Source organism: Lonchura striata, chromosome 7 (assembly GCF_050655825.1).
Source record: "Lonchura striata isolate lonStrDom1 chromosome 7, ASM5065582v1, whole genome shotgun sequence".
Classification (NCBI taxonomy): Eukaryota; Metazoa; Chordata; class Aves; order Passeriformes; family Estrildidae; genus Lonchura; species Lonchura striata.
This window is the reverse complement of record NC_140709.1, coordinates 23,109,441-23,136,898: the sequence shown is the minus strand read 5'-3', so window position 1 is coordinate 23,136,898 and position 27,458 is coordinate 23,109,441. Positions and strand designations below refer to the sequence as shown.

Below are 27,458 nucleotides of genomic sequence, written 5' to 3'. Positions count from 1 at the left end.
TAATTTGACTCTTAAATTCTTAGCTTTCTTTCACAGTACTGTTAAAGACAGATTACTAAAAAAAAAAAAAATTCCTTTAGCAAAACAAAAATCAAACAAATTATTTCCTGGAGACAAAGGGAATGAAGTTAGTACCTTAATTTAATTTTTGCCATCACAATGCAAGAGATATTTTAAAGCTAATGGTTAAAACTCTAGTTTCCTGCAGAATTCTAAAAACCTATAACATTTTTTTACCTAATGACGTGCTGGAGTGTGTCCTATCTTAATAGGTATTCTCTGTATCATAAAGCATAAGTTTCATAAAGCATAAGTGCTTTATGAAATAGCAATTGTCAGTGAGTGCTAGTGAAGTTACTGCACTAGTCCAGAGCTCTGTAATTATCTGTTCATAGCACTAAATTTGCCAGGAATTCGTTGTGTGCTTTTATAGTTATTTCTCATATTAATTAATTGTCAGAATGAAATCTGATAAGTGGGAAAATGTGGCTCAGTTTGCTTGTTTGCTTTTACAGAAAAGTTTGGAGTTAGTTGATAGGAAATGGCTACCTTACTGTACTCCCAGCTCCCATTAATTAGAGATAATAGTACATGAAACCTAATTGTTAAGGCATACCCCTATTCAAAATGTATCCAACAACAGCAGTGTTTTTCTTTCACTGAATGCTGAAACTCTAGCTGCATTAATCCAACCAAAATAGTCCAGATAGGCGGCCTTTTCTATAGTGTATATTTATGTATTTTAGAAATATTTTTGTGTTTTGCTAAGTTTTCTGACTCTTTCTATTGTTTGCTTTTTGTTTAACTCTATTCTTACATAATACTCATACTGCAATCATTCTTAAAACAACTACCAATGTCTTTAAAGTGCCAGCAGTGCCAAAGAAACCTGTTCCAAAAGAGAAAGTGCCACCTGCTATTCCTAAAAAGGAAGCGCCTCCGCCAGCTAAAGGTATTCTTCCTCTTCATTGTCCTTGTGAGACATGAACTCTAATTTCAGTCTTTTATCCTCATTATTTGTTGAGAAACATGTGCATGTTTTATGTCCCCATGGTGGATTTTTTTTTCATGTTTGTCAGTGAGTCTTTTTTGCCTGTTGGTTTCAAGTTATTTGTTTAAAACTTGTTAGAGTCACTTTAAAAATGTGTGTCCTGTCATTAACTTGCACATGAAAAAAGGTCAGAAAGAAATAATATCTTTATTTCTTCTGGAAAGGAATCTTTCAATAATGTATTTTTTAATATGCTATTCTTCTGTCTAATCTTCAAAATAAACATAAATGTTCTTTCAGGAAGGATTTAATTCTTTGATGTTTCAAGAATCTTCCTTGCTAGACTTGCTCTTCTTCTTTGTAACTTCTTTCAAGTAGCTTTGAAAGCCCTAAAAGTAAATTATATCTTAAAGGGCCAGATGATTTCAAAAGACCTGTCCCTGAAGAAAAGAAACCTACACGTACACGTGAGATAGAAGTTCCACCAATGAAAGGTAAAGGAGCCTTTGATATGAGACTTTATGGAAAGCAAACATTTGTGCCATTTTGCCCAGCTAACATCATTAAAAATTGTCACGGTCTTTACACCACTGCAAGAGTACCCAGTCTCTCCAAGTGGAGATTGAAATCTCAGTGATAAATCTCAAACTCTGGGGCAAACATTTCAGATATGTGCTAGACAGTAAATTACGAATGAAAACATGCTGAGGAGGTATTCCTATATACAACACAATATGTAAAGCTTTAGGGCTTTTCTATTTATAATACAGTTGTGAATTTAGTTTAAACTGGGGTTTTGATACCAATACACAGGTCATTATATTGGTGAAGAAGTAATAGGGCAAGAGCCAGTAAGTTAAAGCTATTAAAGCTGTTACACCAGCCAGAAGAAGAGCATGGCAATGCAGTAAGGAATGCAAATTTGCATTGTGTTTCAGCTTTCTCTTTGAGAGCTGAAACCATAAATTTTTTCACATAATTCATTGTTCCAGGAAGGCAGCTCTAGACCTGTATCATATTTGATTCTTGAAGAGTTTCCAAGACCTCAAAATGACTTAGTTTTCTGGGTTTATTTCTGTTTGGGATATTAAAAGTTGAAAATTACTTTGAAGTTACTAAAAAAAAAGCTAATGTCTTTGAAGTTCCTGAGTTTCATAAGAGAGCTGTCCTTGAAGAGAAAGTACCCACCATTATCCCTAGAGAAGAGGAACCTCCTTTTTATGAAGGTACATCAATGACTCATCTACCAAATAGTAAATTGAAAATATATCAAGTCATGCTCTATACTATTTTGTAAAATGTGAGCTATTTTAAATTAATTTTTAAAACTATTAAAAGCAGCTCATACTCATATCTTTTAGACCATCTATGTCCACAAAATTAGATATAATTCAGCATTTAAAAAACTTCAAATTTAAAACCTTACACTAAATTTAAAAATATAATTTAGCATTTTTAAAAATGCTGTATTTTTCCCCTCTAATAATGTGAAAAAGATATGTAAATAAGAGACAAACTAAGTTTCTGATTCAGGAAGCACTTGAGTCACACTGAAGCAAAGAAATGAACTTAAGTAGACAGCCGTTTAAGAGCCATCCTGAGCAACACCTAATTTTTGAGATGCAATGGAGATAGTCAACTCCAAATGAAGACATACAAATTTCAGTTACAAATACACAAAACTAAGAAACTAGAAAATAAAATGAAATACTTCTGTAAATATATATTTCACTAATTGGGAATGGTAACTTCTAGCAGTAGTAAGTCAATGATCAGGCTGAAAGACATTTAAATAACTTATGTTCAAACAACTCTTTGTCCATATGCATGTCTGTATGCTTTTATTTTGTCTTTCTACTCCTTGTCTTATAACTAATATTATAATATGTAAAATAAACTAATATCTTTAAAGAACCTGAAGGTTATGGAGAAGTTTCAACAGAAGAAAAGACACCTTTTATTACTCCTAGTGAACCAGAAGCTCCAGCAGCTAAAGGTAAACCAACTCTTCAAGTAATCTGTAAAGAAACACATTCCTACAAATTAATCTTCATAATTCCATCTGTGTGCTAATCTGCTATTTAATGTTTTCATTCTAATGTTTCCTTAGCTACTATGTGTCTGTCATTGCATCTTTGCTACTTACACTTTGTGTATTATAATGTCTTTAAGAAATGTAATATCTTTGAAATATCTGCAGTGACAAAGAAAACTGTCCCACTTAAGAAAATACCTGCTGCTGTACCTGCAGAAGAAGCTCCTCCAGCTAAAGGTACATTACTTACAAATTAACCCTCTCTAACCTCTTATGAAAGTGACATACCAAGTGAGAAACCCAGCTTCCTTGTTTTCTTTAAACAACACCACCAGCTACTAGAGACACTTTACAGTTGGATTTTTTTCTTTTAATTTGTTTCCTATAAGCAGTTGCTTAAACAGATTGATACATTCTTCATCAACAATTTAAAATTTAGGAAGACTAAATTAGACATAGAAATTTAGTAGTCAGGAGATTCAGGGATTAGGGGTTTTTTTTGTTTTATTTTATTTTATGTCTTATGTTCTAGTTCTCAAAACGCTTTCTCTGATAATATATTGAAAAAAATCTAAAAGGTTGTGAGAGAAGCTTATTTGCAAAAGGACTCTTTGTAATCATATCAAGGGCCTAAAGAAAGTCAAGGTATGACTTTAAATCAGGACAAAATAGAAAACAACAAATTTTTTAATAGAAACATAATTTTGTTACATGATTCCAGAATGAAGATCTCTATACATGATGGAAGCCTAAAAATTAGTTAATTGAGCTGGATTTTTGCCTTTCTTTTATGGGTAATTTTTAAATTTCAAAAATAAAACCCTTTTTAGTGCCGAAAGTCCTTAAACATGCACATACTATGCACACAAAAACATCCCTCCAACAAACAAACAAACAAACAAACAAAAATCCAAACATAAAAAACCCCTACTATCTTTTCAGAGAAGAGCCTATTCAGAACCATAAATACTAGGAGTTAGAAAAGTAACAGACTACAGAAGGTGAAGTTGTTAAATTTTATTCACATCTCAATACCACATATTTTTCCTATTGTTCTAGTAGATTTAATTTTTTTTTAAAAACTGTAATTCTTATTTCATAATGCAAATTTCTAAAATAAACCAATATTTTTAAGTTCCTGAAGTACGAAAGAAAGCTGTCCACAAAGAAAAAATACCTCCTGCTGTACCTAAAGAAGAACCTTCACACTTTACAGGTATAAGAAATTTTAAGTATTATTTGAAGGATAAAATATATGTTTTCATATATAAATTATTTTGAGAGTATTCTGTTTATCATGAACTAGGGTTTACTTAACAGCTTTAGTTACTTGCAACAGTAAAAAGTAATTTAAAAATTATCACCTGTAGTTGTTCTTAAAATAAAGTGCTACTTGATATCAGTCCAAAGGGAAAAAAAAAAAAAGAAAAAGTGACAAAATCTAGATAGATACAGCCTATCTCTGCACTCAAGGTAGTAGCTCAGTTTAGGACACATCACACATCTTTCTTCTGATAAACTGCAGAGGTCAGGCCAGGGCAGAATGTGAGGGGTTTTTCATCCCTTATTTGAAAGCATCCTAATTTTGCACATAGATATAAAATGGATCTGTATATCTTCAGAGGAGCTTGAATATTTGATTATATTTTTTATTTATCTAACATGTTGTCTTGCTTTCTGAAGATAGTCTAAGTTAATTTAAGTGTTTACACTAATATCTTTCAAGTACATGAAGTTTATGAAGAGATTCACGTAGAAGAAGAAATTTCTACTGTTCATAGGAAAGAGGCGGCTCCACCATCTAGAGGTATATGACTTCTTCATCACCTCTTCTGTCAATCTGCTAAGTCTTGAACTCCAAGAAAATTAAATTATTCATAATTCATATTTATATTCATTCTTTCAGTGCCTTACTTATATGAAAAATTTGAGATTTTTCATGACATGTCTTTCTCTCATTAAATTGAACTAATATCTTTAAAGTGCCTGCAGCCATTAGGAAAGCTGTTCCAGAAGAAAAAGTACCTATTACTATGCCTAAAAAGCCAGAACCTACTCCTGTTCCTAAAAGATCAGAATCTCCACCATCTCAAGGTACTTTGAGACCCTGGTAGATCTGAGATCTTTCACTGATAAATACTTTTACTTTTTTACTGTTTCTTACATAGTCTCTGATTTAATAGTTCATGGTCCACATGTCAGATTTGTGGTGTTTATGTTGTATATGTCCCTTTTTCTGTTTCTTAAGTTGTGTTTAAGTCATAAAATCAAAATTGGTAAATAGCTTTCAAGTGTCTGAATTGCCTAAAAAAACGTATTCCTGAGGAAAAACTCTGCCTATAAAGCCAGAAGCTGCCAAAGGTATAGGTCAGCATATCCTTTCATTCTTTTGCTACAAGTTTCTTCTGTCCCTTGTACTGTTGCTGCCAAAGCATTAAAAATTTGTTGAGTTGATCTAGCTGATTCCACCCAAGAATAACCCAGAAGTTGTATCAAAAGCCAGTAAAAGGGTAAGGAAAGCTCCAGCCATGTTAACACACAGTGAGATTTACAGAATGTTTTCACTCTATAGGTACAGCCTCAGAAATTTGTTCATACACTAGCAAGGAGTAAATCCTACGCCTCTGTTTCACATTGCTCATGTTAAACTAGGGGTCAATTTATTTCATTTTGAATGGAAATAGGATTTGCACAGAAACCAGCTGTTACAATTCATTCAGATGTTTTAAAAGTCTGTCTGAAGTAGCAGTTTGAGTGGCATTGAAAACTGTCAAGCAGCACAGCTTATCCCACCCTAGTCATTATCACATAGTACTGCCAAGCATCAGTGAAAAACTGTTATGTGTGACATTCAGAAGGAATTTCATTGCAACTTTTGCCATGACTTCTTTAGCTTGTTTTCATCTTTGTGGGGAGCATAGCAAATCTAAAACTGCTTGATAACAGGTCCCAAGCAAAGTCACTTCCAACTTATTCTTTGCCAGAAGGGTAGAACCATGAAGACTTCTCCAAAGTTGTAACTGTTGTCAAAGCATCCTTATCCATCTACTTGTCAGATCCTTGTATATCTGTGTGTTTTGTCTTACGTCTCTGTATTGAATGTTTAATTTTTTTCATTTTAAAAACTGCATCTTATTATCTTTAAAGTATACAAGGTACCTAAGAAATCAATAAATATTTTTATACCTAAAAAAACAAGGGTAACACTACCTAAAGCTTATATGTCAATAATAGTGTCTTTCGGAGGAGGAGATTTTTCTCTTGAACATTAGGGTTTATAGCAAAACTCATTTATGAAAATCCTATTTGTATGTAATAGTATACAACACTTTTTGCATGACATCTCTCTTTATATCTTTCCTTCTGATATGCTTCTTGTGATCTTCGTTCTTCATTACAATGTACATATTTTAAATGTTTTAATTTTAAAAATGAATGCTGTTTTCTTTAAAGTGCCAGAGATGCCCAAGAAAATTCCAGAAGAGAAAGTGCCCGCTGCTGTTCCTAAAAAACCAGAACCACCACCAGCCAAAGGTATGTTTCACTACAGAAAAATTAAATTTGGAAGAGGAAAAACACCTTTGGCTTGATTGTGCAGATTAGTTATTTTATTGCTTGTTTGTGTTTTCCTGTTACTTTTACTCTCTGTGCCCATAGAGTTCTATATATGTTACTGTGTTTAAAATTCTTCTCCTTTGAATCACAGCTGTAATCTGTACCAAAGTGTTAGAAATATCTATGTAGCTGAGCAGAAACGAGATTGACACTTGAGAACAAAAGCAGAAATCTTAAAAGAAGAGGAGAAAAGAGGTCCTCTGTGATGTGAAATAGTCCTGACTGACAATGAAGAACTAGCCCCAAAAGAGAGCATAGAATGAGTGATAGAGACATCTAATATAGAAGAAAACTTGTGTGCAGAGACCAAAAAAATTATATCAAGAAGTCGTCACACATAGAAGAATATGACATACAAGGAATACAAAATAGACAATTGTCAGTCTCAGTCAAATAGAGATTTGGGAGATGTTTGAATAAAATGGAAAAATATTCTGATGTAGAAAAAGAAACTCCAGAAGACTCTGAGGTGTTTCCTGAGGCTTTACAGGGACATAACCTTAAGACAATAAACAAATCAAATCAGAGGTTTTATTGGCAATTTCTACTGAAAAGTTTTGCAATAACTGTAAAATTCTATATAATTGAAAATAATCTCTGTCCTAAAGGACCTGAAGGACCCAAAGAAGTAGATGTACAACAAAAAAAAATTAAAGTTGCTGTGCCTCAATCCTCTCAAGTTGTACCAGCTAAAGATACCTGACATTTTGACAAAAGTACAGAATCAAAAATAAAATTCTTTTCTTGTTTTAAAGATATAAAAGATATTATTCAAGATCTCTGTTGGAATTTTCTTCTGTTGTCAAAAAGATGCAAATATTTTGATAGAAAAATATATATATTTGTAGTTGGCGTTTTCACTGAGAGTGATCTGCTGTTATGTTTTAATGTTTATGAAATTCTGACAGTATAAAGTTATTGCTATTTCTTGAGTGTCTGATGTACCAAAGGGACTGGTCCCAGAATAGGTTTAAGTTAAAGTATCAAAGAAACCAGAACATCCAGTGACTAAAACTGTATGCAAGGAAAGAAAACCCCTTAATTTTATTCAGTGCCATTTTAACATCATGGTATTTTACTTTTACTATTAATATCTTTTAAAATTTTTTTGTTGTTTCAATTGTACTTTTTGCATCTGTAACTCAGTGAGGCAGCAGAGAGAGTTTTCTCTAGAGAAAGGAGAAATTACATATTCACATCCAAAACCACCCATGCTTTTGAAGTCCCTGAGATTTACTATTTCTTAATGTCTGAACACTGCAAACCTACATAAATAAAATTAATTGCTTTTTTTAAAGTACCTGAGGTGCCCAAGAAAGTGATTTCAGAAGAAAAAATACACATTGAAGTTCCTAAAAAACCAGAACCTCCACCAGCCAAAGGTATATGTTCAACATTAATAAGACTGCACACAAATATTAATCTGTTTCTCTAAATATTATCTTTCTTACGTTTGTGTTAGTAGCTTTTTTGTATACTTTATGTAATATATTCATAAGTGTCACAGACTGTGTGCTCTTCTTCCTTTGTGAATAGCTCCCAGTAACAATAGTGCGCGTAAAGCAATATGGAAAAAAAAAAAAACAACCAAATGGTTTATAAGGGTGGGCTTTTTTCTAATGCTGTTAGATATTTTATTACTTTGGAGCTGTTATTGTCTTTTAAATTCCTATTCTTCAAATTCCTGAAATTAAAACAAACAAATATCTTTAAAGAACCTGAGGTGCCAAAGAAAGTTGTTCCAGAAAAGAAAATACCTGTGCAAAAAATACAAGAACCTGTGATTGTCCCAGAACCAGAGGCTGCACCTGAAGAGCCAGAACTCCCACCAAAGGAAGGTAAATCTCAACACTAATAAAATAACAAAAGTAATGTTCTTTCTCTTGTCTTTAACACTGTAATAATCCAAGCCTCTGTTTCCTGAAATTCTAAATTATGCTGGTTCTATTTATATACATATATGTGTGAGATAGACACACGCGGTTGTTTTTGAAAAACATTGGATGTCTGAATTGCCTGTATGTTATTCTTACTATTATTCTACTTCAGTTCTTCTTACTATTTTTGCATATCCTTGCTACTCTACCTGCTTGGGTTCAAGAAAACCACCACAAGAAAACAAAGTACCCATTCTAGTAGCTAAGACAAGAATTTATCAATTTAATTGAAATACCAGAAGTTCCACCAAGAAAAACTAGATACCTTCACCGCTGTTTCTTGAAAGAATCTTCAGCTTATTGCCTGCAGTGCAATTAATATCTTTTGTCCTGTCCATTCTGTTGACAATTATCATGGCTTTTACTTATATCTTAAGTTATATTATTAGTTCATATGTGTACTTCCATATAGGAGCATGAGTTTTGTGAGGTGGAGTGTGTGTATGTACTCTTGAGAGAAAAGCCAAAATGTCCTATATTCATCATTTAAAAAGCCAGTATAAATGATTGATACCTGATATGTTTTTAATATTTTCATCACAACTGTCTTTTATGTTTTATGGTTGGCTTAATTCTGTTATGATTGTCAGTGCAGCTGTTAAATTTAGAACTAATATCTTTTATGTACATAAAGCAACCAAGACAACTTTGCCAGAAAAGAAAGTACGTGTTCCAGTTCCTCAAGAACCAAAGTCCATTGCAGGACAAGCAAAACTAAAGCCTCAAGAGGTGGAACCGCAAGAACCAGAAGTGGCTGGAGTGGCCCGAAAAATAAAGTCTGTAAAGGCAGTTCATAAACTAGAGCATGTTCTGACATCTGAGCAGCCTGAGACTCTTTTGACACACCAAAAATCAGAATCTGTTTTAGCGTCCCAAAAAAGAGAGCATATTGTGGTGCCTGAGAAACCAGAGCTTGTTGTGGTACCTGAGGAACCCAAACCTGATGTGGCATCCCAAAAACTAAAACATGGTGTGATGCCCCCAAAACAGAAGCCCATTGTGGAATCCCAGAAACTTGCACAGGTTGTAGTGCTTGAGAAACAAGAATTTGTTGTGGTACCTGAAGAACCCATGCCTGATGTAGAACCCCAAAAACTAAAACATGGCGTGATGCCCCCAAAACAGAAGCCCATTATGGAATCCCAAAAAGTTGCACATGTTGTAGTGCTTGAGAAACAAGAATTTGTTGTAGTACCTGAAGAACCCATGCCTCATGTAGAACCCCAAAAACTAAAACATGGTGTGATGCCCCCAAAACAGATGTCTGTTGTGGAATCCCAAAAACCAAAGCATGTTGTAGTGCCTGAGAAACCAGAGCTTGTTGTGGTACCTGAGGAACCCAAGCCTGATGTGGCATCCCAGAAACTAAAACATGGCATGATGCTCCCGAAACAGAAGTCTGTTATGGAATCCCAAAAATTTGCACAGGTTGTAGTGCTTGAGAAACAAGAATTTGTTGTGGTACCTGAAAAAACAATGCCTGACTTAGAACCCCAAAAACTAAAATATGGCGTGATGCCACCGAAACAGAAGCCCATTGTGGAATCCCAAAAACTTGCACAGGTTGAAGTTCTTGAGAAAGAAGAATTTATTGTGGTACCTGAGGAACCCAAGCCTCACATGCCACCCCAAAAGTTAAAATATAGTGTGATGCCCCCAGAACAAAAACCAGTTCTGGAATCCCAGAAACCAGAACCATTTTTGGCTCCTGAGGAATATGAGCTCATAGTAGTGTCTGAGTCAGAGACAGTTGAATCAACTCAAAAATCAAAGCGTGTTGTGGTGCCCCCCAAAACAAAACATTTTGTGCAGTCCCAAAAAACAGAATTTGTAGCAGCTGAAGAAACAGACTTTGCTGCAGATTTCCAGAAGTCAATGCGTACTGAAGTGTCCAGAAAATCAAAGCCTTTTGTGCCAGAGCCTGTCATGGTGTCTGAAGAACCAGAAACTATTTTAGAACCCCAAAACCTGGAGCCTTCTACACCACTTCCAAAACCAAAGCGTGAAGTGGCATCCAAAGAACCTGAGCTCATTTTGGCACCGGAGGAACCACCACCAGCCAAGGTGGCTGAAAAGGAACAGCATGTTGCTGCTAAAAAACGAGCACCTGCGCAGCCTAAAGGTATCTCTTATGCATTGGATCTCTTTTCCTTCCATTGAGTATGTTGTTTCAGTGTTCATCTTAAAGCTTAATACACATAATTAATAGATACTAATATCTTCAAAGAACATGCAATGTTCAAAAAGCTGTCCCAGAAAAGAAAATTTCTCTAGCTGCTCCTGAAAAACCAAAACCTGCATCGGTCAAAGCTATCTGTTATCATGAATATAAGACAATCAGAGTGAATTTTCTTTTAAGTATTATTTTAACCTCTTTTGAGCTGTTTGTCGTTTTTGTTGTGTTTTAAACTATGCTTGCTAAACAAATCATACTGAGTATGAGTGTGTGCTAAATTATTATTTCAAAACATGCCTGTTGTCCTCTGTGTTTCAGTCTTTGTATTTAATACTGAGTTTTCTTGTAACTGTAAAATGAAATGCACTAATATCTTTGAAGTGCCTGAGACAGCTGAGAGGACTGTTCCAGAGAAGAAAGTGCCCCCTGCTCTAGCTAAAAAACCAGAAGCTTCACTTCCTAAAGGTACATGTCACCACTATTGTCATCATAAGAAGGGGTGTTATTTGCTTTTTAGGGTTATTTTTAATTAATCTCAGTTTAAAATGATACTCTGCTATCAAAAATGAGGAAGGGATGTGCCAAATATGAAATGCTGTGCAAGGGTGTGAAATGTTTCCTCAACTTAAACCAACTTTTGTTATACTGGGTTTATGCCATATCAAGCAGATATGATAAACTCCTGTCTACCAAAAAATGCCAAAATCTTAGAGATGTAAGAGAAGGAGTTCATGAACAGTTGTTCACATTATTAGTAGGGATGGCTTCATATATGGTTTGGTGGGACTAGGCAGTGTTATGTTCACAGTTAGATTTGATGATCCTAAAATATTTTTCCAACCTAGATGATTCTATGAGGAAAGACAAAATAGACAGAAACTAAAGGTTTCAGCAGAGAGTAGTAGTTTTAGTACACAGAGCAAAATAATCACAAATATCTCTATGTATCTGTATCACAGAGCAGAATATTTTCTTTAAACTGTTATTTATAATTTGTCTGTATTTTGGTCATACATTAACATTTTTGACAATGGGATTTGCAAACATGTTACTTTGTATAAATAGCATGAAAAAGCTGTAAAGTTACTATGGCATGTAAGACAGTGAGCCTTTAAAAAGGCATTTACAATTGAAATACAAAAAAATTACTGAAGACACACTAAACTGAAGACACAATATATTGATGCAGTGATACATCATTTAATTTCCTTTAGGACTCCCAAGTTCTGGCCAGAGAAAACATTCCCTCTGCCATCAGACTCTCTCCATCTGAAATACAATGACATTCCTCAAGTGAAGTACTTCCTAAAAGTGATCATGTAATTATTTAAATAATTGAAATTAATGTAAGAAACAGTTATAAGGAACATCAAGTGATTAGAATGAAAGCCAGGAGATGACAGAGGGGAAAATAGGAAAAGTTAAAGAAGAGAGGAAAATTGCAGATAGCATTTGAAAGGAGAAGTCAACCTGAAGGATAAAAATAGTAATAGTAAAGTGGCAAGTAAAAATATGACAATGACTGCCTAAAGCAGCACAGAACACAGTCATTTATGAAACACGGCCTGTAGACAAAAGCACTAGGATTCCACAGATAAATCTCTGATCATCTGTTACTAAGAAACCAGATACATTTTTTACATTTCCATCCTGACTAAGAGACAAAGACCACACAGAGTTCCCATCTCCTGTGGGATGTCTTGGACAACGTGGTCATTCCACAGGCTGGAAGCAAAGCAGAGCTGATGGCTGAATGTAACCACAGCACTTTCTCAAAAAAGACTGTGTGCAATATCTACGGGTTGCTTTATTGTAACACAGCCATCTGCAGTGCCCACAAAACTAAAATCCACTAATATCTTTGAAGTTCCCAAGGTGCCCAAGAAAGGTGCTCTGGAAGAGCCTACACCTGTAACTGTGCCCAAACAGCCAGAACCAGCAGCAGTTCGAGGTACCTGTGGCTTTGTGCATCAGTCCAAATGAGACTGTCCTTATTGTCTTACCTGTTATTTCTGATGTCTGTTGTTGTTCTGTTCCTTGGTGATTTCCTGAAATTTCTGCCCTGTGGGGTCTGTGTGTGTGAGCCAGTGAGAGAGAGAGGTTGATGCTGGGAGACCACGTTGGTTCTGTTCATGAGTGTATCTCCAGTCTATGTGTCACTGTGCATCCTCCTGTTGTATGCACAGAACTGACTGCTACTAATATCTTTGAAGCACCTGAGGTGCCCCGGAAGGCTGCTCGTGAGGAAAAGCCACCTGTGCCCTCTGCCAAAGCACCAGAGCTTCCAGCACCCAGAGGTACCTGTCTTCATGGATAGCTTAACAAAGAACATACTGAATCTTCTTCTCCTAAGCCTTGTCCTACCCTGGCCTGTCTCTATGCCCTGACTGAGAGTGTCACGGCAGTGTGTGCTGGGACAAGGGTGCTGCTGTGTGGTGTGTGAGGGTTTGAGTGCCTGCTGTGCTGTTCTGTGTCCGTGTCGCCCTGGCTGATGTTCCTACTTGCCATGTCTTCTCATCTATGTAAAATGAACTGCACTAATATCTTTGAAGTGCCTGAGATGCCTGAAGCTGAGGTCCTGGAAGAGGAAGAAGAGGTGGAAGCAGCAGAAGAGGTGGCAGCAGTTGCTGAGCCTGAAGAGCCAGAAGTCTCTTCAGCTGAAGGTATAGGGTGGTGTCCTGAAAGAGCCTGCCATGCCCTGCACATTGCTGCAGTGCTCAGTGTTCTGTGCCCCCTGCATTCTGTGGGAGGGCTGAGAGCAGCATTTTGTATCTCTGTGTGCCTGCCCACTCTGCACTAGAGAGCCATGGGGTTTTCCACAAACCCCCCTGCAATAAGCCCATTCTTAGGCTCTTTGTAGCTTATCCACCAGGAGTGATTGGCCGAAGAGGACATCCTGGTATTCTGTCAAGTGTTCACTTTCCTCCTTTCCTGCTTTGCCATCTGCCTGTTTGCTGACCTTAAGCTCAGTCAAGTAAACAAATCTAATTTCTTTTAAGTGCCTGAGGTGATTGAGGCAGAAGAGACAGAAGAGGAGGCGCCAGTGGTCGTTCCCCCAAAACCTGTGGCTGTGCCCAAGAAACCTGTTGCAGTGCCAAAGAAACCAGAACCTCCTCAAGCTAAAGGTATATCTTCTGGAGAGATTTACCTATTAATCAATATTAACTGTATTGATGAATATTTTCATTTGTTATCCCTTCTTTCCTGTAAGATTTGTTGTTTGTCCTTGACCTTTAACCTCTGCTGGACCAATCTTGGTGCATGACTAACCAACCAGTCAATAGAGGATCTCTACAGTGCTTAGAAGTATCTAAACTCTTTGACTGTTATGATTTTTCCTACTAATTTAACTGTGTAATTAAGATGATATAATATCTTTAAAGTGCTCAAGGTGCCCAAGAAAGCTGTCCCACAAGAAAAGATGCCTGTTGCAGTACCCAAACAACCAGAACCACCACCAGTCAAAGGTACAGGTCACTATCATCATTAGAAAAATATTCATGTTCTTCTGGACTTGTGATCAGATATAAGTGCCTAAGATATATGAAGTACAAGGTGGAGTGTCAAAAATGTGGCATAAAAGCTAGATTTAATTCCTTGAAAATATATCTCTAGTGTACTGAATTTTTAGTGAAGTTTAAGCATTAACATTGTGGACTGTTTAGTTTAAACAGAATAGCATGCTTTTCTGAAGAGCCTGAAAATAAGTCTTTAGCTGTAAAAAACAAAAGATTGCATCCCTTTAGCTTCTAACAGATGGCAACAACAAGGTTCTCTCTACCTCTTTAAAAGTAAGATAATGCCAAGGTACACGAGGAATTTTAGCTAGCAAATGATTGGATATATCTAGTGATTATCTTATTAAGATATTAATAGAACCAATAATGGAAGAGAGAAGTACAAAAAGGATATCTATTTCTACAGTAGAATTAAAATTAAAGGAACTGTGGAACATAGAAAGTTAAGAGGAGTTATAAAGAATGGAAATAATTGATAGGGAAAAAAAATATGGTGATGATAAATCAAATGCTATTTCCTAAAAAAATAATGTTAAAATGACAACGTAGTCATGAATTATATTGGATGATACACAAACACAGTAGGATTCCACATATAGATCTCTGATCATCTGTTACTAAGAAACCAGATACATTTTTTGCATTTCCATCCTGACTAAGAGACAAAGACCACACAGAGTTCCCATCTCCTGTGGGATGTCTTGGACAACGTGGTCATTCCACAGGCTGGAAGCAAAGCAGAGCTGATGGCTGAATGTAACCACAGCACTTTCTCAAAAAAGACTGTGTGCAATATCTACGGGTTGCTTTATTGTAACACAGCCATCTGCAGTGCCCACAAAACTAAAATCCACTAATATCTTTGAAGTTCCCAAGGTGCCCAAGAAAGGTGCTCTGGAAGAGCCTACACCTGTAACTGTGCCCAAACAGGCAGAACCAGCAGCAGTTCGAGGTACCTGTGGCTTTGTGCATCAGTCCAAATGAGACTGTCCTTATTGTCTTACCTGTTATTTCTGATGTCTGTTGTTGTTCTGTTCTTTGGTGATCTCCTGAACTTTCCACATTCCGTGTATCAGTTAGGAATTTGAAAATCCAGCATTTTTGTAAACAACTCAAAATATGTTTTGCTCTTATTATATGGGTGTCATATCCTGAATTGGTAGATATTAAAACTTTGTATTTTAGCAATTAATCGTAAGTTTTTATCTTGTCACCCAAATTTGCTATCACAAATAGACAAGAGTCTGCATGACTTTTCTGGCAGACTCAGGTAATGTATATAATAGACATAAATATTTTGAAATGAAAACTCAGCTTTTACTCAGCAGTGCTCAAGTGCAATAAGAAGTGACAGTATAGAAAGAAGTGATAGTAAAGAAATTGCTGACACTTTTAGGGTTCATTATAAAAAAGAATATTTATAAAATCCATTGCACTGTACAGGCTGTGGAAGTTGCCACTGTGAAATGAAAATTGAAGCAAGACAGGTACTTGGGATAAGAAAATCAGTCAAAAAAAAAAAAAAAAAAAAAGAAAGAAAAAGAGAGAAAAGCATAACCAAAGAATGGATTTACAGAAGGACAAAATTAGAGAAAAATTGAGAAAAACTGTCATCCTCATCCTGTCTGTGCCCAAAATGCTGAGTGTAAAGCACCAGCAGATTCATGAGGAATGGTAACAGATAAGACATGGACTGAGATTGCTCCCAGAGAAAAGACAGATCCCAGCAGGGCTGAGAATTAAAGGCTCTCCTCCAATGGAGGAAAGGCTTCTAAGTACCCTAATTCACACCTCACCCTCAAGCCCATGCATAGCAAGCAGTCCTCTCTCAGAGCCTACCTGGCCTCACTACTCTGTGCCTGTGCCCTGCCCTGTGGGGTCTGTGTGTGTGAGCCAGTGAGAGAGAGAGGTTGATGCTGGGAGACCACGTTGGTTCTGTTCATGAGTGTATCTCCAGTCTATGTGTCACTGTGCATCCTCCTGTTGTATGCACAGAACTGACTGCTACTAATATCTTTGAAGCACCTGAGGTGCCCCGGAAGGCTGCTCGTGAGGAAAAGCCACCTGTGCCCTCTGCCAAAGCACCAGAGCTTCCAGCACCCAGAGGTACCTGTCTTCATGGATAGCTTAACAAAGAACATACTGAATCTTCTTCTCCTAAGCCTTGTCCTACCCTGGCCTGTCTCTATGCCCTGACTGAGAGTGTCACGGCAGTGTGTGCTGGGACAAGGGTGCTGCTGTGTGGTGTGTGAGGGTTTGAGTGCCTGCTGTGCTGTTCTGTGTCCGTGTCGCCCTGGCTGATGTTCCTACTTGCCATGTCTTCTCATCTATGTAAAATGAACTGCACTAATATCTTTGAAGTGCCTGAGATGCCTGAAGCTGAGGTCCTGGAAGAGGAAGAAGAGGTGGAAGCAGCAGAAGAGGTGGCAGCAGTTGCTGAGCCTGAAGAGCCAGAAGTCTCTTCAGCTGAAGGTATAGGGTGGTGTCCTGAAAGAGCCTGCCATGCCCTGCACATTGCTGCAGTGCTCAGTGTTCTGTGCCCCCTGCACTCTGTGGGAGGGCTGAGAGCAGCATTTTGTCATTTTCTCTGTGTGCATGATGTTAAGCTCAGTCAAGTAAACAGATCTAATATCTTTAAAGTCCCTGAGGTGATTGAAGAGGAAGAGGCAGAAGAGGAGGTGCCACTGGTTATTCCTCAAAAGCCTGTGGCTGTGCCAAAGAAGCCTGTGGCTGTGCCCAAGAAACCTGTGGCTGTGCCAAAGAAACCTGTGGCTGTACCCAAGAAACCAGAGCCTGTTGGTGTGCCAAAAGTACCAGAACCCATGCCTGTTCTTAGAAAACATAAAGTTCCTTCAGTTAAAGGTACATACATCAGTGACTGAGCATCTCCTTATCTGTCTTCTCTGAATACCTTTTCCTTTCTTTCACTGATGTATACATTGCCAGATTAATGATCTGCTGCTTAAATTTATTATTCTTCATGTTTTGTATGCCCTCCTCTTTTTAGTCATTGCACTTTTCAGTGTTATTTGTATATACGTGTCTTAATATTCGCAAAAATTAAAATTTACTAATATCTTTAAAGAAACTGAAGTTCAAGAGAGAACTGTCCCAGAAGAGAAAGTGCTTCTTACAACACCTAAAAAGTCACAATTAGAAAAACCAGAGCTTCCTCCAACCAAAGGTACATATTGCCAGGAGGCACCTCCTGTGAATAAATGTTTTCTATACTCTCTCTTTTCTTTATTCATATCTGAGTCTATAAAATTTATCAGTTGAATGTAGCCTACCTTGAGAAAGACTAGAGTGCAGTCTTTCATGGTTATGGCCACTGTTACTGTGATTTTGTGTGTGCTAGATGTCTTTGTCTTTTTATGTTTCATATGTGCATTTATATACACAAAAATAAAAGAAACTTAATATTTAATTAATATTTTTTTAAGTGTCTGAGGTGCCCAAGAAGCCCGTCTCAGAGGAGAAAGTGCCTGTTACTGTTCCTAAAACACCTGAATCACTACCAAGTGAAGGTTTGTGTCACCATAGATTTTACTCTTAAGAACAATCCTTTGTCCTGTTCTTCTGAGTATAAGCTTTAAAGTACATATTTTCCTTTTTCTCCCATTGTGATGTTTGTAAATTGTTCACTTCATATTTTAGATTATACTAGTCATTATTTCTTGTGTCTGTTAGTATATCTTCATATTTGGAAGTAAAATACATGCTCCTGCACAGGTTATGTCTCTTTTTAAGATAATATTAAATTCCCACTAAATTGGAGTCTCTCAAAAGTTAGTATTTATGCTGCTGTTATAATTCTGAATTAATTGAGAGCATTGACATTTTTATTCTTTCCTGTTACAACGACTCATCAACAAATTTAATGTTTAATTTATATTGTATACATAAAAAATTCTGTCCTTCACACAATCTTCACTTATGCTTAGAAAGAAAGTAGCTTTCAAAATCTTGCATTAACTGCAAAAGTAACAGATACTGAATGATTAGTTATCCTAACATGTATTTGTCTGTGTCTGTTGAAGTAGATTTGCTTTTAGTTATATCTGTATAACTGTTCACGTGAAGCAATCTTATAATTGAAAACTTACACCAGTTGTCAATATTCTTTAAAGAATATGAAATCATAAAGGAGATTGAGCCTGAAGAAGCAGAAGAAATTCCAGTTGTAGAAGTTGAAGAAGCTTTACCAGTTGAAGGTATACAAAGTACTTCCCTAGAGGCTGCCACACACCTTTCTTTCATCATCATCATCTGCAGATTTTTCTTGCTTTCTCATTTTTCACACATGTGCCTGTGTCTTGTAGGTCATCTCTACATTGTAGATCTTTCTTTGATTCTTCCATTGTTTTGTTCTGGAAATTATTTCTGATCGTTTAACTCTAAGTACAACCTGAAGATTATTTGAAATGCTTTCATTTTGTTTCTTGTCCACAAGAGTCTTCCTATCATTTAGTTTTCTACTTTTCTTCTCAAGTTATTAACATGCTTTTTTAAAGTCAGCTTGGGTATTTCTATTACGTGCATGAAGCAGTAACCTAAGGCTCTTTCATGCTCCCATTTAACTCAATGACATTTTTTCACTGACTTCACTGGAAATGGAAGGTGGTGGTCTTTAGGTTTGTACATTACTCTTCTTATAACCACCATCATAGGAAATTTATTCTAAATCTACCTAATGTTATTTAAAGTGCCACAGCCTGAAAAGAAGATCCCTGAAAAGCGAAAACCACCACCGCCACCTGCTCCAACAGAAGATATAAAACTGGCAAAAGATCTGCTTAAAGGTATAATCATCTGAAGCCGTAATAATGGTGGAAACTCAGTCTTTTTAAAGTTTACTGATGAACCTTGAAAAGCATGCTTTTAGATTATAATTTTATGGGTTTTTTATTTATTTTCTAATATACTATATTTTAATGATGCGCCTCACTAATGCTCAGTCCATTATGATTTTTTACCAGCATTTACATGGGTTCTTTTCAATAATTACAGAAAAAAAAATATTAAAACCATTTTAATCTAGTTAACACATTCTTCTACCCTTAACACAATTCTTCTCTCTTTAACATATTCTTAGAAATGAAAAGAATCCCCAGCAATAATTTGCTGTTGTTATGTGATCACAGGTTTCAGATCAATTGTGCTTCCTGCAGACCATCTGACTTTTTCTAAACAGTTAATCAGCAAGGATCTTAGCTTTGCAGCTTTTGTCCTTCTTTTACAGCAATACTATAAATGAAGTGTTCGGATTTTTTAGAAAACTCCTTTCTTTTTGTAGTCTAATATGCTTTGTAAAATTCAAATCATTTTCTTTAAAGCTCCTGAGGCAAGAAAGAAAGCTGTGGTTGCAAAACCTGGTGAGCCTGCGAAATTGGAACCTCCACCTGCTAAAGGTACCTAGCTAACATAAGAATCTAGCTTAGAATAAACCTCTCATGACCCCAAACGTTGTAGTTCTCAGTATCTTCTTCTTTAATTTGCTCAAATATATCAAAACACTGTCTATGTTAGATTATTCAACATGCACCCCCATCTTCGGCATATATGTTTGTGTTATATCTATGTCCACTTTAATTGTATATCCTGCAATCCATGAGATGTAAGAGACAGAAACAAGGAAGAGTGAGAGAATTTTTATTCATTTTATCACTTGTGTAGGTGCTCGCTTTGGTTTTCTGCTTAGTTAGAAAAAAATAAAAATACTCTTTAAATGTATACACCATTGTTTCAACATACTTAGTTTATTATTTTTATGAAATGTAATTAATTTTTGTGAGAGAACACTTTCTAGAGAAGGGAATGAATAATGTATCGAGCAAGCCACTTCACAGGTATGCCATTATATTATTCATATGTACTGGAGTTGATGATAAGCTAAGCAGCTAAGCAGTAGACATTCCTTCTTAACACTGTTCCAAGTTTAGAGATTAAAGTGGATCCTTATGAATAGACAGACAGCTCTTATGAATAGATACATAACATAAGCCTGTAGTGAAAGAGGACAAGGAAATAAAAATGTTGTGATAATGATTGTTCTTGAATGCATAACCTTTATAATTTTCTTAAACCATACTTCTCTTCTGTTGATTTGTATGAAAACTTTCTCTTCATACATAAACTTAGATGACAGATGCATGCAAATTATATAGAAAATATATTAAAAGTATTGGCTTCAATAGCAACAGTTTAACCTTTGACTTTATATTCAGTTAGTGGACTAGTGTTTGATTTGTGTGTTTGGACATGCTAGTTGTTGGTTAACTCTTACTGCTGTTATGAGCCTGTAATAAAATCTGGAATAATATTCTTTTAAGTGCCTGGACTTGTAAAGAAACCTCGCAAAGTAATTCCTGAGCCTACTCCCCCACCAAAAGAAGAAGTTGTTTTGAAAAGAGGTATAGTAACTTGGCTCTGTTTTAAAAACCCAGCATTTAAACATTCATCAGCATAATCCCCTAAGTAAAATTGTTTCGTGTATGTGGTAAGGAACGTTACATGATCAAATACCATCTGATGTCTCTTTCTTGGGAAAAGCAGTTGTAGGTGCAGGGAGGAAGGGAAGGTAGCCTGAAAGTCTCTCAGATGCAAAGGATCTGTAATGAAAACTGAGCAGAACAATGAAAATCTAGTTCCCCATCTCTTTCTGTTCTGTTTTCCTTATCTCTTTATGTTAGAGTTGAGTCTTCCACTGCCCACAGTGTAAATGTTATTAAAGTTACATGTGTAGTCTATGTATTCTCTTCTGTGGTTTTCTTAGAAGTACCACACAGATCACAGAACCTCACAGTACTATTGGACATCAGTCCCATTTCCTGCAAAGTCTGGGACATTCTGAATCATTTTTGTGCTCAACTGTTGAATAGAAAAATTAAGCATTAATTCCAATTCTCTTTGAAATACCACAGAGGGATGATTCATGCTTGTGTACCTTGTACCTTCAAATTTCAGACAACATTATAAAATGTAATATTCCATTTCTCAGATGACAGTGTCATTACATACTCAAGACAGAGAACTGAGACGACAAAACCAAGTGAAATCAATAAAGTGGAAAACGGGCACTATATAAATTTGAGCTCTCCAAATACAGTACTTGAGGATTTACACTGAAATTACACTTAAAAAAACATTAAAATCTTTCTTCTCAAATGGAATGCTCTTAATAAAAATGTCTTTTTTCTTAGATTACTTGAATTTTAAATTACTTTGAATAGTATCTTGAATAGTTACACAAATCTTCCATTTCTGTTGAGCTATATATTTTATTTTCCTGTTTCTTTATGATTGATGTTTTTAATTGTTGTCTTGTTCACTGTTTGCCTGTGCTTTAAAAACTGAGATTTCTTTTCCTTTGAAGTTCTTAAAAAGAAACCTGAAGAGGAAGAACCTAAACCAGAAAAAGAGCCTAAACCAGAAGTTAAACCAGTACCTACACCAGGAGAAAAAATTAAGAAACCTGAAGGTACTAGATTACTATCAAATATATTTATTGAAATATATTTGTTTTTAAAAATCCCACTATTGAGTAGTGCTTTCTTAAGTTCAGGAATGAAACTGGTGTCTTAAAAGATAGCTTGCATTGGCTTAATTGTGCAGTTTAAGTCTTGCCTGGATGGACAACCTAGTTTGGCATTCACATTTGGGTTTGCATTCTGTATTTTGGGATTGTTTCTCAATCTTCATTGTGTATAGGAAAGAGCTTCACAAATATTTTATATAACACGGGTAAAAACATGACTACAGCAAAACACTTAAAGCATTCTTTTAGGTAATATTTTACAAATATGTGTCTTCTTACCCATTTATAATTTCTAATTTATTAAAATCTTACTCCAGTTTAGGAAAAATATATGTTCCTAAACCTTATGAACATCTGAAACTGTTTACATGTAAAAACAATGAAAGCTTTTAAATACATTTGAGGGTATTCTATTTAGGGATTTAAGGTGTTTTAATGTATCTTACAAAATAAAAATATTATTTTAAAGTCCCAGAAGTTCCTACGAAGAAAACTGAGATACCTGCCATAAAAAAAGAGGAGAAGCTTGTGCCTGAACCACCAAAAGGTACAGACATGTGGTGCTCTTTTTCCTTATTGCAACAACTAAACAATATTCACTGCTGGATATCATGCTGTATTAACATAATGCATTACTGTCCTCCAGTCTGTCATGACCACTGTGTCCTCATTAACCATTTTGCAGTCTTCTGGATTTCTTGTTGTCTTTATTCTTCAATGCTTGAAAAAATCATCTTTTTTCCATTGTTTGCAATCTTCATGAGAGTTAATCTCACAGTAATTTCTTGCTTTTTAGCCAAATAAAATAGAAACCAATAAATTCTGTCTTCATTTGGCTCTCTCTGTGTTGTTGCTCCTAACTTCTAATGCTCAATGTGATTGCAAAAAAAATGTAAACTAACCTACTTGTAATTTCTGTGTTTGAAATGGCAGAAACTAAGCAAGCATCTGTCCCAGTTCCTGGGCCTGAACCTAAACCTGTAGTAGGTAAGAATTCTTTAGTTGTAAATACCGGTGAAGCCTTTCTCGTGTGTCTAGTATTTTGCATCAGGGATTTCTTGCTAAAAGGACATTCATAGAATCACAAAATACCAGGTTGGAAGGTGACTTCAAGGGTAATCTAGTCCAACCTTTCTTGGCAAAAGCACAGTTTCAACAAGATAACTCACCACCTTGTGCAGCAGATTATAGAAGTGTCCACACAAAGGCCTTTAGAATTAAGAAGACTAAAATTTCCCTACCATCTACAAAACATTTTAAAGAATATCATACTAAAAATAATGTATTAAAACTTTTTTTCCCCATACAGCTCTAAAATCTCCAAAACCAGCTGAAGAACCGGCACCCACTGTTACTGCTCCAGTGACAGCTCCAGTTGTTGGAAAGAAAGCAGGTATTTATGTGTATTCTATGCTATTTAGAGGGGTTTTCTCTGACATACCTAAATACCTTCAGTATAAAAAGAGGGAAGAGCTGTACAATAACTCATTCACTACAGGAAGATTTGAGATACTGTTCAAGCATCTTGTTATGCTGGGTGCTGTCACCTAATTTAAAACAAAAACATCACTGATATACTGTGGAGACCAATCTGTGCTCTTTTGTCTGGATGGTGATACGTGTGTCTTTATTTGTTGTCCTACTATGAAATTTGCGTATTCTGTTGTTTTCTTGATGCTCCTATTGTCCTGATACATGTTTTGTGAATTGCATCTTGTATTTTCTGTATAGACAAAGAGAAGCTACACGTTTCTAAATAATTGTTTCATTGTTTGGTTTCCTGCTTTTGATTTGTCATTGAAGCCGTGAGAAAAACTGACAGTAATGTTGAAGAATTAGAGTATTGCTATTTCTATCTGCTATGCTCAGGACCCCGGAACAAAGCGTGCTGTGAAAAAAAAAAAGAGCTGGGATGGTTCCATTTCCTCTGAAATACTCTGAGCCTGTGCTCCACCAGCAGAGCTGATGTCTGTTCTTTTTGGCCACTATTCAAAGGGCCTCATGGTGCAGTAGAGCTCAGATCTTGGGCATTTGAGAAGCCAAATCATTAATATCTCTTAGCCATTGATCTGATGATGTAGTCTTCAGTAACACAATTAACCTATTTTATGTCAGTGACCAGATAGCTGCTGTTTTCCGCTGTTTTTAACCTACACTGGATTTAAATTGGCAATCTAATGAGACACTACTAAGAGTAGTTTACTTAGGTTTTCTGTTCATGTGTACTGTTCTTACCTTTCTTTTGTGGTTATGTTGTAACCTGTTCTTACCTGTCTTTTGTGGTTATGTTGTGTAGAGAAAAACTGTTCTATGTTCATTTTATTTCAGGTATAGCTGTCTTAAATTTGTCTTAAATATATTGTTCCTGATTCTTATTCTTATGGATTTTTACTATCTAAATTACCTATGAAACCTTTGTAGCTGCAGAAAAGCCTGATGCACCATCTGTACTAAAACATAGAGGTAAAATGCCCTCAGTGGAAGAAGAAAAGCCTGAGTCAATTGTGTTGAAGAAGATTTCAGTTGAAAAAAGCTTGCATGTAAAAGAGAAAGTAAGTCCTAAGGAGACAGTTCCAGCCATACAGCCATATGAGTATAAAATCTCACTGGAAACAGCTGGTGCAATACTGAATTCAGAGACAGATGAGCAGGAGAAAGTATCTCTTAAATATTTTGTCCTGGCTTCTGAAGAAGAGGAACTAGAAATGACACCTGTAGTTTCAGGAAAGACTACCCTTACAGGTGAGAAATTAAAAGTTGAAATGGATTATATTACTTACACAAAGGAGGAACTACCACTACCTGATGAGGAAGTGAAATTGATTTCTATAACATCTGAACATGTGGAAAGAGATTCTGGAGAACAAAAGGAGGATGAAATTAAATTGCTTGTTCATAGGGAAGATACCATAGAGAAGGGCTCTGAAAAGTTTAGTGTTCTTCATGAAGGAAAGATTCCTGACCATGGAAAAGAAGAAATTGAATCAACTTGTATACCTAAACCCAGAAAGCCAGATCAGCCCAAGGACCTGAAAGGACTTACAGGAAAAGAGAAAAAATCAAAAAAAAGTCTGCAACCTGAAAAATTTCACATTAAGGATAAAACATCATTTGTACAGGATATCATAGAGGCAGACATAGCTGAAACTCCTCAGCTTAGTGATGAAAAGGAGAGAGGAGGTTTTACTCCTGAGAAATATGAAGTTCCTCTTGAAGAATCCATGAAGGGACATGGCATACAAAGTAAAATTCAGAGGCTGAAGAAATCTGGTAGCACAGTACCTGAAATTCCTATAGGTAAGATTCATAACAAAGAAGCAAAGAAAATAGAAGATATTCAAGATGATGAGACAGGTAAGAATCTGGATTTTACGTCTCCAGAAATACATTCCTTAGACCTGTCTGAGGAGGCTCAGCCAGGATTGAGAAAAGATGTTAACCTAGAATACCCCATTGAAGATGAGGAGGTTCCTGGAGAAAAACCTCACACAATCTTTAAACCATCTGTTCTTAAGTCAGAAGTAGTAGAAATGAAAGCAAGAGAAAAATACTCTACAGAGAAAGAAGCTCATTATGAGGAGGGTTTAGGACAATTGTTGACTAAGAAAGCACTCTTAAGTGATAAAAAGGCAGGCAAGAAGATTTTACCAGAGAAGGAAGAAAAAACTGTCTTCAGCAGCGACTTAAAGAAAGGCAAAATTAGGCAGTCAAATGCCCCTGAAAGTCTGCCTGTGGAAAAAGAATTTGACACTGTGATTACAGGAGGAATGGAAAGTGAAGTTCCCACAGGAGAACATGAAAAGGGAATCATACCTGAGTCAGTAAAGAAAGTTGCTATTCAGCCCCCTCAAAGTCAAGATGAAAAACAAATTCAAGAAGTTCATACCATTCAGGACGAACATAAAGAAACTCTGGCTGACAAAAGCAGAAAAGTTAAAATTGAAGAAAAGCAATCTGCAGAAGGTATATCAGATGAAAAAACATCACCTGAACATGGCATTGGAAAAAGCACATCTGGTACCATGAAAAAAGAGAAGGGAAAGCTCATAGATAAAGTATCATCAAGCAAAGGGATTCTTGAAAATGAAGATACTTATTCCTCAAGTATAGGTAAGGTAATAACTTCAAAGAAAGCAGAAGGAGAGAAAGAATACCAGAAATCAGAACCTGCTCACCTGACTGAGCAGGCTTCTAGAATTTTGAGTGAAAATAAGAATTTGGATGCACCTGGAGAATCACATGAAGTTCTGGATGTTCCAGCAAAATCTCATGCAAAGCGAGGTGAGGAAGACTGATGCCAAATTCTTCCATGAAGTGCTTGTACCATTTGCTTCAGGAGACTGCCACCTGCCACTGTGTTTTAGTAACACCATTTGCTATTCCATCAAGTCTGTCAGCTGGCTTTACTGGCATTCAGCCACTCTTCACATGTTTGTCCTACCTGTACACACAGCTGTGTGATCACTGTTCATTGTCTTTGTCTTATACTTCTCTGAAACTTCATAAATCATTCTATGTGCCATTGTCTTCTCAGGAAAACTCACATGTTTTTTTCTAGTATTCATTTTTCCATCCACTGCAACAAAATCTGTCCTGCATTTCATTCATATCATTCTCCCGTTAAAAGTACCTTTTACATTTCCCTTCACAAAAGTAACAAGAGGCCTCACAGCACAGGTAATATTTTCAAAAGTCTGTGATGATTCATCGCAAATTAGGTTACTAAAAGGACATCCCTCACTTGTAAAATACCGCATTGTCCTGAAACATATATTTAATTTACACATTTTATATTTTTGTGGTGTTCATTAGTAAAAGTGTGTGAGTTTTTGAAAAAAAAGACAACCTCATATAATTTTAATAGGAACATAAAGTATTTTGTCAAGGAATGACAAAATTATACAAATTAATGGGCAGGACAAGGAAATAGGAGCTTTTAAGCTTTTAAGCAATTAGGCTCTACTGCTGAATAAGTCATTCCTATACTTCATGATATTGAACTTACTATCAAGATATAGACAGTATACATTCTATAAAAATAGAGATATGTTTATACTTTCCTCCCCTTTTACATGTAGGTAACTAAAAGAAGAAAAAATCTTATATATAAAGTAAATAATTGACTTAGTTTTAGTAAGTATGTTTATTTAACTACATTTCTAATAATCTTGCTGTTCTACTTCAGAGGCCAAGCCACCAAAAGAAGAATCTCCGAAGGGTATCAGTCCAGTCAAAGGTAGGATATTACAAGCAATACCTTGTCATGGTCTAACACTAGCTGGCAATCAGGCCCCAAACAGCAACTCACTCACTCCCCTATGGTGGGAAGGAGGGAAGAATAAGAAGTGTAAAAGTGAGAAAACTCATAGGTTGAGCAAAAGCAGAGTACACAAACAAAGATAGATAAGGAATTCACTTACAATTTCCCATGAGCAGGGGTGTGTTCACCCGTATGCAGGACAGCAGGATGCCCTTCCATCCCTTGAAGGGCACTCTGAATGCCCCCCTCTTCCCCCAACTTCTTCTTTCCCCTGGTGTACATACTGAGCATAACACCATATGGTGTAGGATATCACTTTGGTCAGTTGGGATCAGCTTTCCTGGCTGTATCACTTCCCAATTTCTTGTGAACTCCCAGCCTTCTCAGTG

The 27,458-nt window shown here is 36.1% G+C and overlaps 1 protein-coding gene across 50 annotated transcripts in view; it reads left to right on the top strand.

Moving 5' to 3' along the window:
* Positions 1-27,458, top strand: part of TTN (titin) — a 239,181-nt gene that overhangs the window by 111,716 nt on the left and 100,007 nt on the right. For 28 of the 50 annotated variants that reach the window (XM_085584497.1, XM_085584508.1, XM_085584510.1 and 25 more), the window contains 33 exons: positions 869-952; positions 1,405-1,485; positions 2,086-2,217; positions 2,904-2,987; positions 3,192-3,263; positions 4,162-4,242; positions 4,753-4,833; positions 5,010-5,120; positions 6,480-6,560; positions 7,940-8,023; positions 8,357-8,479; positions 9,213-10,700; positions 11,136-11,219; positions 12,622-12,705; positions 12,968-13,051; positions 13,307-13,417; positions 13,754-13,879; positions 14,138-14,221; positions 15,141-15,224; positions 16,295-16,378; positions 16,634-17,134; positions 17,358-17,456; positions 17,716-17,799; positions 18,403-18,486; positions 18,979-19,074; positions 19,609-19,683; positions 20,605-20,685; positions 21,648-21,752; positions 22,279-22,356; positions 22,743-22,796; positions 23,119-23,202; positions 24,231-26,090; positions 26,995-27,045. In XM_085584497.1, the coding sequence (XP_085440623.1) occupies positions 869-952; positions 1,405-1,485; positions 2,086-2,217; positions 2,904-2,987; positions 3,192-3,263; positions 4,162-4,242; positions 4,753-4,833; positions 5,010-5,120; positions 6,480-6,560; positions 7,940-8,023; positions 8,357-8,479; positions 9,213-10,700; positions 11,136-11,219; positions 12,622-12,705; positions 12,968-13,051; positions 13,307-13,417; positions 13,754-13,879; positions 14,138-14,221; positions 15,141-15,224; positions 16,295-16,378; positions 16,634-17,134; positions 17,358-17,456; positions 17,716-17,799; positions 18,403-18,486; positions 18,979-19,074; positions 19,609-19,683; positions 20,605-20,685; positions 21,648-21,752; positions 22,279-22,356; positions 22,743-22,796; positions 23,119-23,202; positions 24,231-26,090; positions 26,995-27,045 (6,495 nt within the window). The remainder of the gene's footprint in view (positions 1-868; positions 953-1,404; positions 1,486-2,085; positions 2,218-2,903; positions 2,988-3,191; positions 3,264-4,161; positions 4,243-4,752; positions 4,834-5,009; positions 5,121-6,479; positions 6,561-7,939; positions 8,024-8,356; positions 8,480-9,212; positions 10,701-11,135; positions 11,220-12,621; positions 12,706-12,967; positions 13,052-13,306; positions 13,418-13,753; positions 13,880-14,137; positions 14,222-15,140; positions 15,225-16,294; positions 16,379-16,633; positions 17,135-17,357; positions 17,457-17,715; positions 17,800-18,402; positions 18,487-18,978; positions 19,075-19,608; positions 19,684-20,604; positions 20,686-21,647; positions 21,753-22,278; positions 22,357-22,742; positions 22,797-23,118; positions 23,203-24,230; positions 26,091-26,994; positions 27,046-27,458) is intronic. The other 22 variants (XM_085584521.1, XM_085584505.1, XM_085584515.1 and 19 more) reach the window with 20 other exon arrangements.